This window comes from Electrona antarctica (assembly GCF_951216825.1).
Source record: "Electrona antarctica genome assembly, chromosome: 12".
Lineage (NCBI taxonomy): Eukaryota > Metazoa > Chordata > Actinopteri > Myctophiformes > Myctophidae > Electrona > Electrona antarctica.
Window position 1 is genome coordinate 33,804,667 of NC_136793.1, and position 14,149 is coordinate 33,818,815.

Genomic DNA, 14,149 nt, shown 5'->3' on the forward strand with positions numbered 1-14,149 from the left:
ACGCTAGTACCAACATTTAGTAGCTCTGGTGTCACATACTACAAATGTCTATCTACTTACAGGACGTAAGTAGACTTAGAAATGAATCAAGTGTTGACTAATCATTACAACAAGTGGCTCTTATTTTGAAGAGGAAGTCAGTTTCGGTTGTAACCAAGCTGCCATGACAGTTGTTGAATGTGAAAGTTGTTATGATGCTGCTGCCGGTCGAAGCGCTAGTCTAACCAAGTAAACAACAACACACATGGATTAAACACAAGCTTTTAGCCAAAGTTCATATATTACGTTATGAAAACCACGCATCTCTGTGACTTAAACAATGTACACACTTTGGAATTACGTTAAACATGGAACCTCCACGACATTGGTGAGTAGTTCATTTTATCTGTCTGTCTCATGCTGGCTAAAGTAACGTAGAGACGTCTGCCCGCAGTACGCACCAAGAAACATCTCCAGGAACTAGCCCAAAAAAGTGTGCACAGAAGTCATGACAATAAGTCTCGCTGGTGTGAGTGTGTGTGATGATCCAAGTTAAAGGGAAGGTAGTAATAGTTATTTGTTTAGAGAGATATTATTATAATATAATGTGTTTCTTTTTTTCATCTTTTGCAAGGTGCAGGTAAATCACAAGCATGACCAAAAGTATTTTACATTGTCTTGTACACTTACATTGTCTATTCAATAGATAGTCATTATAGTCATTATAGTATAGTCATAATAGTCATTAAATGTTATATACAATATTGTATATAACATTTAGTGACAGTCATTTGTTTTAGTTTATAATTGCAGACATTTAGCCTAAGTAGGTACTTTGTTTTTGTTTTTTCTAACATGTAACAACAGTCATTTGTTTTAGATTTTATTGCTAACATTAATGAGAATTATGTATTTTAGTTTTTAGTGCCATCATTTTAATTGACTAGTCATTTGTTCAATATGATCAATATGATCTTGTTGTTAAAACATGCCTGACTCCTCCTGTGTATAAAGAAATCTGATCGAATACCTCTGTCTGCTTCTTTCTGCTTTCTTTCAGATCTTCCTGTATGCCCCTCCCCTCTGCCCTCCCTCTCTTTTTGAGCTGATGATGCATTGCTGGGCTCGTGACATCACAGAGCGACCAACCTTCGAGGGGCTTTACCAAGCTCTGAGGCCCCATGTCAACCAGTGAGCCAAGGCCTCTGGGAATGTCCCACTTGGGGGGTTGTTCAATCTCTGGATTGTTGTGAGATGACCGACTGACTGATGTGAACAGAGTCAGGTGGTGAGGATATTAACATTTAAATAGCATTTCAACAGGTCAACCTGATAAACAAAATGGAGGTGGATAGCTGATGCCGGTCGACTCTACTGGGAGACTCAGACTATCCAGTCTTTTAAAAACAATCTCTTCTGTCTCATTCAGTGAAACAAGACGTTACACTCTCTTTCCTGTTTCTTTCTGAACTGTGTGTTGAGCTCTGTTCTGCAGTTTCTCTTCTTGACTTAAGACTTTTGTATCTTATTATATAGTTTACTTTGCTTCTGGTTGAACCTTTGAACATGCCAACAACTGGACAGCCTTTGTCTGTTTCTCTTATCCCTGTGGTTTGTTGTTGTAAAGCACTGTGTTTACCTATGTGTCTGTTTCACATATCCATGTTCATATTCACCCACACTGGAGCTAACTGTTTTTGTTTTAGATATTCTATTTTATTTGTATTTTTTATTATCTTATTATCGTTTCTTGGTCATTGTTATGGATATGAAAGGTGAGCATCACATCACAGTGGTAAGAATCTGCATTGAAACGAAACCTATGGGAATCACAGGCAGAAAATCAGTTGACAAGTTGACAGTTGAAAATCATGACATTTGCTACATTTATACATACCTTCCACACTAGTTGTCAAAGTGCTGTCAAATGTGATATGAGTTTTCAGGCATGTAGTATAGACACAGATTATTTCTTCTATGGTGCTAAAATGCGTGTGTGTATGTAGCCTAGTGAACTCCACTTGGCTGTGGGTAATTTGGTTAAATATGCCCTAAACATTTATTTTGTTTGCTGTCAGGACTGTTTATACGAAAGAAAAATAACAATTCAGCACTTTGTTTACTGTAGAACAATTGGATGGTGTTGCAGTGTAGTTCTTGCTCTGTTGATGTGATGAGAGTCAGAAATAGAGACAGATTTCAAAGTGATACCTTGACAATTTCATCATTTGCCACAATAATGGTGTTGGCTTAAGTTTCCAGTCAACATCTTAGCATTCTAGCATTGTTCATTGAAATCAGTGGTCACTGCTATCAATAGTGCCTGGCAAAATAATAAATAAAGAACAAAACAAAACAAAACAAAACAAAGAAAGAAAGAGTCAAGGTATCTCTTCATTTGTGTACTGTTTCAGGTCAGAAATATAGATGGTGTGTCAACTGTTTGTCTTTGTAGGGACCTGTAGATGTTTAAAGGTAGGGTAAGTGAATTTGTTTGTTTAAAACAAATGTTTTTTTTGTTGAAAGGTGAAAGCACTATATTCTGATAGTAATCATTGCTATAGTGCTGTTTGTTCAGTAACAGGGGTCTCCCTGTCTCTCCTTTAATAAACAGAAAATAGATTTTCAGGTAGGTGATAACATTTCAGCCAATCTGGAGAAAGTTGTCATTTATCAGCTTTAATAACAAAAACATTGCATGGATGCACCTGGGACGTATCCTCAGTGATGTATCCCAAGGTCATCAAGGTTTCGGGTCTCTCGAACATACCCCTCACTCAAGCGCCCCAGTCCTGACTTACGTCCCAGTAGCTACCCTCGATCAGTCTCATTAGGGAAAGACCAAGGCCACACAATCCGTTGGAACTACTCCAGAACTACTCTGCCAGGGCTGGGAGGTACGCTTCTGGCGCATGGAAGGACTAGGCTCTGTGGGTTGACTCCTGTCCGGGTCCCTCCTACGTCTCACCAGGTCCACTCCTGCTCTCACCAGGCCCAGGACCTGTGCGTTGCACCAGAGTCCCAGCACCAGACACTTCATTCAGGAGTGGTGGATTCCTAAGCCGCAATAATAATAATAATAATAATAATAATAATAATAGCTCAAATTTATATAGCGCTTTTCTAAATACCCAAAGCGCTTTACATAGGAACACTAGGAACTGACTTTATTAAAAAAAAAAAAGGAGCAAAACATAACAGTACAACAGTACAGGGTTAAAAAGATAAAAGGATAAACGAGGGAAAGGGGGGAGGGGACGTCCTAACCAGACCTCAGCTGGGGAAGGCTATCCTGAAGAGGTGGGTTTTGAGTGAGGCAATGGTTCCGCAGACTCCACCTGAGCAGCAAGGTGGTGCTGCAGGCTCTGCTTGCGGCTTTAGTGGCCCTCTTAAAGGCCTCACCGAGGGTTTGTTGGGCTTCCTCCTCACGGAGGACACAGGCTGGGGCGCTAACCCATACTGCTCACCCGGGTGCTGTCTACATTCCGGCTGTCACGGTCTCTACGGTGGTCACCACACTATACCTGGTTGTCACATAGCTTAATTTGTATAGTGTTCCAGTTCCAATTTAGTCTGCTCATTTCTTTGTGTCATCACTTACAATCCCACTTGTTTAATCTGTATCACGACTGAGTTCTCTATACTGATTGGATCAAATTTGTATCTCGACCTGAAAATACATTTTCAGTTGAATAAAAAGCTGGAGAGACATAGAGTAGAGACTCCTGTTACTGAACAAATACTCTATAGCAATGAGTACTATCACAATATAGAGCTTTTTAACACTTATTTTAACCAAAGAAAATCACTTACCCTACCTTTAAATATTCAGTTTTTGTATCTATGCAGATAACTGTAGCTATAGATTCTGTTTATATATGCAGGGGCCTGTACATACAGTATATAGATATGTTAACTTAATATGTATGTAGTGGCCTGTAGATATATAGACAAATATCTGTGTCTATATAGGGGCCACAGCAGAACTACTGTGTAAGAACAGGGCCCTCTGTGATGAGGGCCACTGAGCCACTAGGGACTGTTGAGGTGGGTGGAATAAACGCCAAAGAGAAATAACCATTGGAGAAGTCCCACTTACTGCATAACCTGCACTCACCAGTCAATGACCGAGGCACCATTTATCTGCCTGTCAAGACAAACTGTATTAACCTTTTATATTATTTATCTAGAGAAGGTTTCATATTATTCTCCACACTGGCCGGTGTAAGTAATGATCTGCTAATGAGTTTGAGAAAGACATTACTATTTATAATTTAAGCAAGGGCACAGTGAACTGAAAAAACAAAACAAACTAGAAAAGAGTTTTCCACAGAGCGCATATCTTCATCGGGACGGTGGCCTACTATACACAGCGCTGTGTAAGTCTTGGGTTTGCAGCCGCCCAGACCAGAGGAAGTCATGGGGGGAAATAACATACAGTTCTTCTAACTTTTATCATTTTGGCACCCCCCAATGGGCACAGGTGAAATTAAATTTGGGATTGATGGATGTTGTGCTCATGATTTATGCCTATTTGTAAGAAATAGGCCCCTCCTGAGTTTGGCACTCATTGACACCAGAGCAACAGAGTTACGACAACTCTGTTCACGTCATGGGGCCAGGCTCTTCTACATAGACTTCTATTGAATAGGGACAACCGGAAGTTTACGGAATGCATTGTCTATGCCTGGGCTCGCATGAGTACCTGAACCACGTGACCAGGCTATTTTCTGCCCCCTCAATGTCGTAACTCTGTCTTGACACCACTCCTGTGATTATGTAAAAAATAAAATAAAATGATGTCTCTGCAACAGTGACATTTGTCACATTTGTGGCACTCCCTATGGGTCTAAGCAAAGTTGGTTTTGTCTCTAACTTATTTAGAGGCCAATCAATATGTGATTCAAATCCAGACGTTATCACATTACACATGATTTGTGTATGTTTTGGAAATGGGTCAAAATGGGTGGTGTCATTAAAATAATCCAGTGAAAAAAACATTGTACAACCTATGGTTCAAGAGTGTGCTATAGGCAGTGAGGTCAATGTGAGGGCCGTATCTTCTGTGGTTTGCTGCTGATTAGTCCAGCAGTTGGTTAAGATTAGCTCAGGATTCACATGCATGCATACACAAACACACACATACACATGGGCAAAAACATCATCTCCGTCCCTGGCCTTCAGTGTGGCTGAGATAAAAAACAAAACAAAACACACACACACACACACACATATTTCAGTTGGGGTCATGGTGCAGGGTAAAATGTAAAAACAAAGCAAATATAGTTTTTCATCTGCGCACTTTCATGTAAAATAAAGGACGTTAAAGTACGTTTACCATGGCAGTATTGAAGCAGCATGTGGGACTTCTGCTCTGGATACATCTAATACTTAATCCAAATGTATGATCTGTCGCACAACAGTGTCGCATATTGAAAATTGCAGGCCTACACTGTGAGCTTGTTCACTTGTTCATGTTCAACGCGCAACACTCGTGCGACAGTATGAATCGGGCTTTAGAACTAAGGAAAGTGGAGTAGAGAGAAGATAATGGGGATGATGATGATGATGATGATGATTATAGTATTGAGAAGAACTATCTTCATTCAGTTTCAGCCAGCTGTGCTCATTTCAGCCTATTGCCTGCCTATTCTTGCCCTCTGGTCGCCCGATGTCATCATCATCTCCCTCATAATCACAAAATGTTAAAGCACATTTGACCTTTTTTTGATATTTTATCATTCTGTGTCCCATTTTATGTTAAATATATTTTGTTAATGTCAATGTGCCATATATGTATTGTGTGTTCTCTCTTAGAACAATTGTTTGCTCCCACAGTTTTTTGGAGGGCATTTTCTGATCACCTTGTTGTGTTCCTCCCAGTAAGCTTTGGAATGGCATCCGTTTACTGACATTTATGTGTGAGACTAGGAGAGGCAATTTTATTAGGGGAGTCCAAAGACAGAATTGTATGTGTTTTACATTGTTTCTGTTATTGTTGTCATAATACAGTAGCATTTTGTTTGTGTTATCTGTACTGTATCCTAACACTTCTAGATATGCGTGGTGTATGTGAGAATGTAGATGCATGTTTTTGTATGCATGGATAGGTATTAGGTATGTGGGAGTCTGGGAGAGACATTAGATTATTTTATAAGTGACATTCCTTTGAGCACTGGGAAATATTTGAGACTGCAGTCGCTAAGCGTTGAGGTGCCCAGTTTTGCTTGGCTGTGCAAAAAGCCAAAACAGGAGAGAAGGAGAGACTGAAGAGGGGGTGGGGGGTTTTAAGGGGAGAGAAAATAATTGGATGTAATAAGGAAACCACTAAACTCAGTCTCCCAGAGTCCTTTGCAATCGTGAGCCTAGTGCCTTAATTTTCTGGTTTCATTAGAGAAAGAGAGAGAGAGAGAGAGAGAGAGAAAGGCTGGTCTTTAGACTGTGTATCAGTTATAATCTCAGTGTGCGAATGCAGATTTAGTGTGATAACTATTGATTATCTATCAGAATTTATATACTGCTTTTTTCTCTTAACATGTCTGCTCTTGAATCATGTGACTTTTCTTCTTTACAGGAATTCAGGTTGTTTGGACATGCTGGAGCTCTTTCATTTGTAATGGAGCTTTCCTGTCTTCCTGCTTATTTTAAAACTATTATATTTCTAAACACATCCCTGCTCCAGATGACTCCACCCTGTGTGATATTCTGTCTCATCTACAGCATTGTGTCAGACATGTACATATGCTAGTCAGAGTAGCTGTGTATAGTAATATATTGGGAGCCGAGCACTTTTCGTTCTGTGGCCCTCATGTAGGTTTCTATGCTTTCATGTCTCGGTTTGGTTTCTTATAATAAACAGATTTCTCAATTTACACGTCTCTTTGTTGTGTTACATTTAGTGAATATTTAAAAAACTATTACATGTATTCAATTTTCCAAATTAGGCATTTAACTCTACAGTGGTGTTATCCAGAAACTATTTTGTTATTTAATATATCAATATATATTTATTTAAACAAGTCCAGAGACTGACAAAGAGGAAAGGGTTTGGTCTGTCACATCCTGCTCAGGAATGCTTGAGTCATTGATTTGTTTGAGGTTTGAAGCAGCCTGACATTTTGTATTAGGCTACTGGGCCGGCCAGGGATGTCAAAACATAAGTGCTATTTACCTATGCTACTTTTAATAGTTTTATTCTACTGTTGCTGTACAAGCTTCTCAGGAAAAAGGGTCAGCTGAATGTTTAAAATATAAATGGAAAATGTATTCCGGATAATTCCATGTGCTTTTCTGTTGGAGAACAGCAAGGGGCAGTAGAGAGCTAGCTCTGACTTCACTAGTCCACTTGAACAAGTGTTCTTGTAAAATGATAACAAATTTTAAAATAAAATTATGGCGCATTTTATAAATTGTATTAAAATATATCATTTCACTTGTGAACATTGGGGATTTGCTCCCAAATCTAAAAACAAAAAGTCAGGACTCACGTTTCTAATTCATAGCCTACATTATTCTATTACATTATTGATTGATTGATTGAAAAATGTATTAACAGTTTGCAGAATTACAGTACATTTCAAGCACAAACTCAATACAAAGGCTGTTAACTGTGAGTGGACGACCCAATTAAGCATTACACTTGTTTCCAATAGGGTCCACCATTTTCTTTCTTTTCAAAATCTTTTTATTCAGGTTTTTGACAGTAGCCCAGGGGCAAGTATTAAACAGACATATAAAATATAAAAATAAAACTCAATCCCCTATCCCACCCTCCCCCCACCCACAATCCCAAGGATAGTCGGAAAAACAGTCTGGAGGAAATAAAATAAATATATATATACACACATACACAAAATACATGCATACATAATTACAAAAATTAAAAATATATTAAAATAAAATGCAGATTTTTCATAGCAGAGCAGATTTTGTTTCCGCTGTGGTTTGGCGTTAGCCGAGGCATAGGCACGGCACACTATGCAGTTTGTGTGTTGTGGTAGAATGTCATAAACGGGCCCCAGGTCTTGTAAAACTTTTTTTCAGAGCCGGCAATTGAAAACCTTAACATCTCCAACTCGAGACAGGACATTATATCACGAAGCCACTGACGGAGCACGGGCGGGGCAGCATCCTTCCATTTGAGCAGAATGGCACGCCTAGCGAGCAACAAGGCAAAGTCGACCATACGACACTCTATGTGTGTTAGAGGAAGGTCATCCCTTCCAGCAGTGCCAAGGAGAGCCACTAAGGGATCTGGGTCTAGATTTTGATGTAGAATGTTGGATAGAGTATCGAACACATTCCCCCAAAATGGTTGTAATTTAGGACACATCCAATACTGATGGATCAAAGTTGCATCACCGCTCTTGCACTTGTCACAGGTAGGAGTTACGTCAGGATAAATACTAGCCAGTCTAGCCTTAGACATATGAGCTCTATGGACTATTTTAAACTGCACTAAGCAATGTCGTGCACAAAGAGAAGACTTATGTATAGAAGAAAAAACAGAATCCCAAACTTCATCAGACAGTGTGAGGCCCAGATCATGTTCCCAGTCGGCCTTTATCTTATCTAAGGGCGCTGGCCTCGAATTTGAAATGATATCATATAATATTGAAATGGCGCCCTTAATCGTCGGGTCAAAAGACAGAAATTCATCAATAGGGTTAGCATTAGGCTTATTAGGGAAGTCAGGTAGTATAGAGCTCACATAATGTCGGGCCTGCAAAAATCTGTAGAAGTGTGGTCTAGGTATATATTTCATCCTTTGAAATTTGATCAAAGGATGCAAAGCTCCCCTCTATAAACAGGTCTTTAAACCATTTGATGCCCTTTCCATGCCAACTCTGAAAGGTCATGTCTTGCATTGATGGAACAAAAAGGTGGTTGGAAGCAACAGGACTGACCAGGGAGAGGTCTCTATAATTATAAGTTTTCCTGAACTGGGCCCACACTCTCAGCGTATGACGCACCACCAGGTTAGTTATTGAATCAGGCAGGGGGCGGCCAAGCGGTGTACTAAGAATAGCTGGAAGTGATAAATCCCTACACGACTTTAGCTCCAGAGATGTCCATTCCGGGCAATTAGGCTTAAGGTAGAAATGATTCCAAAAGGCAAGACACCGGATGTTAGCAGCCCAATAGTAATGACGAAAATCGGGGAGCCCCATGCCTCCATCCCTCTTTACCCTTTTAAGTAACATTCTGCTCACACGCGGCCTCTTATTCTGCCAAATACTGTATATGATGAAATTGTTGAGTCTAAAGAGGAAAAGAACGATTTTGGAATGAACACAGGGACGCATTGAAAGAGGTATGTGAATTTAGGAAGAACATTCATTTTGATTGAATTTATGCGGCCAGCGAGGGACATTGTAAGAGGCGACCACTGCTGTAATGACTCCTTAACTCTGTTTGCAAGAGAGACAAAGTTTTTTGGGAAAAGATCCTTAAATTTGCGCGTAACCGATACGCCTAAGTAGGTAAATTGACCCTTCTCAACCTTAAAGGGTATGTGACTATAATCTAGGTCAGATGCAGCTTCATTGGCTGGAAATATTATGCTTTTATTTAAGTTTATTTTGTAGCCAGAAATACGGGAGGCATACTATGGTCCGACGGAGCATTGGTTCGACATGCGTCCGCACCTCGGACTAGCGCCTGCTCCCGTGCTTGCGGTTATGGTTAGGTTAGGGGTTAGGGGTATCGGATCAATGAATCGTCGGACCAAACACATGTAACCCAGAAATACGACCAAATTGGTCAAGTGATGATATAGCTGCTGGCAAGGAGGTTAATGGGTCAGAGACAAACAGCAGCAGGTCGTCTGCATACAAGGACACTTTATGCTCTTTATCGCCTTTCTGAATGCCCACAATGTCGGCATTTTGGCGCAAAGAAATCGCAAGAGGCTCGATTGCCAGATCAAAGAGGAACGGACTTAGTGGGCAACCGGTCCACCATTTTCAATTCATCAAAAACATTTAGAGACGTACAAATAGACACTATATAGACAAAGGACAGAACAGGAATTCATCATAAAGGAGGTAAAAAGGGAAAAGAAACATATACAGTGAGGGGAAAAAAGGGGTGGGCGGTGGGGGGGATTCACGTTCAGCTCCGTTCATTTGTTTGTTTTCCTTGGAGGAGCTGCGTTGGGTCCCCAAGTCGGCTCCGTGGCCGTACCTTGAGTTGGCTGTGTGGCCGTGACCGTCTCTTGTGTTGTCCTTGTGTTGGGTCCCCAAGTCGGCTCCGTGGCCGTACCTTGAGTTGGTTGTGTGGCCGTGACCGTCTCTTGTGTTGTCCTTGCGTTGGGTCCCCAAGTCGGCTCAGTGGCCATACCTTGAGTTGGCTGTGTGGCCGCGACCGTCTCTTGTGTTGTCCTTGCGTCCGTGTTTGAGGGATTCCGATTTTACAGGGGCCAGTTTCGAATTGCAGCCATCCGTAGGTGCCCTTTGAGAGCGGTTTTGAAGGAGTCAAGGGATTCGCATGTCTTAATGACTGTTGGTAGGGCGTTCCACATTTTGGTGGCATAGGAGCGAAAATAATTTAGTCCCTTGTTTGTGCCGAATCTGGGTTGTACATGGTTCGTTGCACTCCCTCTACATTATACTATTACAACCACTATGTGTATTTCTCATCTACCACTGCGTTTTTTGTGTCCGTTTGACTCCTGCACGCAAGGAACAAAACTGACTATGTCGAGGCCTTTAGTCCTGCATCTAAATACTGTATGTGTGACACGTCTCTCTCTCTCTCTCCCTCTCTCTCTCTCTCTAGCTAAGGTCAGACAAAAGCCAAAAGGTCAACTATAGCAGCTATATTTGCACACAAATGACTGTTATATTTTAGAAAAAGCTGTAGAATTAATTGTATATGACTTCCAAGTTCCTGTAGTGCAACCTTAAAGTAGCGAATAAAATAACCACATTAGTTAGTAGCCTAGTCTAAATATAAAGCGCACATTCTTTAGAAACTGTTGGTCCCAAGGGATGTTTCAATACCATTGTGCTAAGAGACAACAGTTTTTATATGACAACATTTTCAGTGTGGCGTGATGCTAGAGTAGTTCCTGCCAAAACCCTAGCCTAGCTGTAATTATTTTTTTCAAAGTGAAAGAGAGAACTTGGCCGTGGAGTAGACAATCTCCACATGTGTGATTTCTGTCACGTCGACATCGACCGGAGGTCAAAGTAAGAGAAATGTTCAGGATAGTGTCCTGACCTCTACTCAAACCTGTTTGATATGTGGACCAGAACAGGTCAAGGATTACACACGCAGACACATGGGCATGTGTGTGTGTGTGTGTGTGTGTGTGTGTGTGTGTGTGTGTGTGTGTGTGTGTGTGTGTGTGTGTGTGTGTGTGTGTGTGTGTGTGAGAGCGTGTGAGCGTGTGATCATGTAACTCATTCACATTTTCCCTTTCTGCAACAGTCACTGTGTTGTCATCTTGACCACTCTAAAACATTTATTCAAAAGTACAGTAAGTAAGTAAGTAAGTTGTTGTTGGGTGTTGTATATTTATTACATAAAAAGTCACATGTATTCTACAGGAGTGGTCCCAATGTGAGAATGTTGCATAGATCTGGATATGTTCAAACAAAAGTATCATTATATCTAGTAAAATAAGTCTAAAGGCTAGAGGTTAACAGTAGGAAAGAGCCAGTCAAAAGAGACTGACTGGTAAATCTGCTGTGGGGATGCAGTTGCTCAGGAGGTAGTGAAGCTGCTTGGGAATCGGATGGACCTCAGCTCCCCCTGGTTAGTGCATGTTGAAGTGTCCTTGAGCAAGACACTGAACCCTCAAACTGCTACCGATGAGCTGGTTGGTGCCTTGCATGGTTTCCTCTACCGTCAGTGTGTGAATGTGTGTGTGAATGGGTGAATGTAATGTACATTGTAAAGTGCTATGGATAAAGATGCTGTGTTGTAAATGCATCATTTACCAAATTCAATCAATCAAAACAAAATCACACCCAGTGTGAAGTGAGCGGTGCCGTGATGATGACGTATGGTGAAGGCACTGAAGACGTCTGATGATGATGTATTGACCCACATGACGTCACATGGGGCGGAATTATAAGGAATATAGACACACATACACAGAGCTTCATCTTCCACTTTTCTTTACAGTTTTGGTCTGAATAAGAAATCATTTCCCATTCCCCACAGACATAAACTGACACTCCTATACTGTTTGCCTCCCTCTTACAGGAGAAAGACTGAGCTATACCTCTACCTTAATCTACCCCTGAACTGTATATGTCGGACGCTATTTTAGTGTAGAAACGTCAAACTGGTGTATATGTTCCTTCTTAACCAGTTTTATAGGCTGCTGGACTCTGCAAGGAAAGTTCTTTCTTCTGTTTTTACTTACAGTAAAGTCTACACACCTCTCTGGCTCTGTCTCCATCCCGTCTCCCCCACATACGTCTTCTTTTGTTTGATGCTCTGGGATGCTCATGTGCTGCTGGAGCCACGTAGCACAAAGTCAGGGTTCTCTTTTTTTATTTTCTTCTTATTTTTTCTCGCTCCAGGGGAAGGAGGTGGTTCTGTGGGACAGACTGGAAAGACTATAGGCAATCTTTATCACATCAATATATGGTCTGGAAGGGACAGCTTGCATGAACCGGTGACAACATGTAACGACAGTCTTTCCCAGTGCCTTATGTAATTCAGATGGAAATAGGCCTATTAACCCATTTAGATCTGAGGCCGATTCTAAAAATGCCTACAAAAAATATGTTATATATAGCAACTACCCCAAAAGGGGTTCCCGTCCTAGTTGTTGGTCCATACATAACCCTACTAGGTACTGTACAAAGCCCATCCTGCACCTACTATATACTCTAGTTATTCTTTTCTTAACCACTTGAACCCTAGCTCCATATTATGTCATAATAGTTGAACATTCAGTGGAAAAAGTGAATCAAACACATTGCAGTATGTTGTAGATCGCCTATTTTTAGTAAAGAGATTTAGTGTGGTCCTGGAGGTGAAAAAGGAGTAGTCCAAAAAGAGCTGACAGCTGGGGGATCCTGGTCAACAAACTTGAACAAAGTACAGCATATAGTGTTTACTGTTTAACTTAAGTCAGTGGTTCCCAAACTGTGGGTCGGGAACCATTTTTGGGTTTCAAAGATCGACCCATCTTTATTGGTTGCAAGAAAATATCCTCCTTTTTTTGAGTGGTGTAAACCACTCCTACAACTGGCTTTTTTGTGCAGAAAAAATGAGCATGGTTGCTATGTTCACCCTGTTCACCCGGGTGTGATTTCATTACGTCAGACATGATTTCATTACGTCAGACAGACCTTACACCACTCCGTTCACACGGGTGTGATTTGTTAGACTACATGTATGTTGGTTGTTTCCCAGGGGTTTGAGCCATCACTCCACCAGAATCTGCATGATGCAGAATCACATGGTTCTGATTCTGAGGGGTTGTATTGTTTTATAGGCAGTTTGACCAGAGTACAGCAAGCCCGGATGGAGTTTCACTGGGTTGGAGGTTCAGAATGGAGATGCCTGAGGGGCCCAGGCTACGACTCCAGCTACCTGCCCAAATTCCTTTAGGTACCAACAGCACAAGGCCAGGTCTGGGGATGTGATTAGTGTGTTTTCCACCTATATGTTTATGGACTAGTCACTAGTCCCTTCTTAAGGTGAGGAATGACTTTAATAATTTGGACTAACAAGGGCGCTGCTGAATTGTAAAACCGTTTTAAATATGTTCAATGACAGTGTATCGCACACACGCACGCACGCACGCACGCACGCACGCACGCACGCACACACGCACACACACACACACACACACACACACACACACACACACATTTTACAGAGCCTGCAAGGCCTGTGTGATCAGTGCTTCCCCTAGAGGACAGGGGTCAGGGCTTATGTGGGGTCAGTTGCTGCGTAGATGCTGTGTTCTAATCTATACTATAGTATTTACAGCAAGGAAACAGACACATTCAACTATTTATACAAATTTCCAAATGACTGGCTGTTAAGCTGCCCTCACTCACTCACTCACTCACTCACTCACTCACTCACTCACTCACTCACTCACTCACTCACTCACTCACTCACTCACTGCTCACTCACTCACTCACTCACTCACTCACTGCTCACTCACTCACTCACTCACTCACTCACTCACTCACTC

The 14,149-nt window shown here is 41.3% G+C and overlaps 1 protein-coding gene across 2 annotated transcripts in view; it reads left to right on the forward strand.

The window, feature by feature from the left end:
* The window catches only part of ddr2l (discoidin domain receptor family, member 2, like), a 41,422-nt gene extending 38,266 nt beyond the window's left edge, over positions 1-3,156 (forward strand). For both annotated transcript variants that reach the window (XM_079516224.1, XM_079516225.1), the window contains one exon: positions 1,040-3,156. In XM_079516224.1, the coding sequence (XP_079372350.1) occupies positions 1,040-1,174 (135 nt within the window). In that variant the 3' untranslated portion in view covers positions 1,175-3,156. The remainder of the gene's footprint in view (positions 1-1,039) is intronic.
* The last annotated feature ends 10,993 nt before the right edge of the window (positions 3,157-14,149 follow it).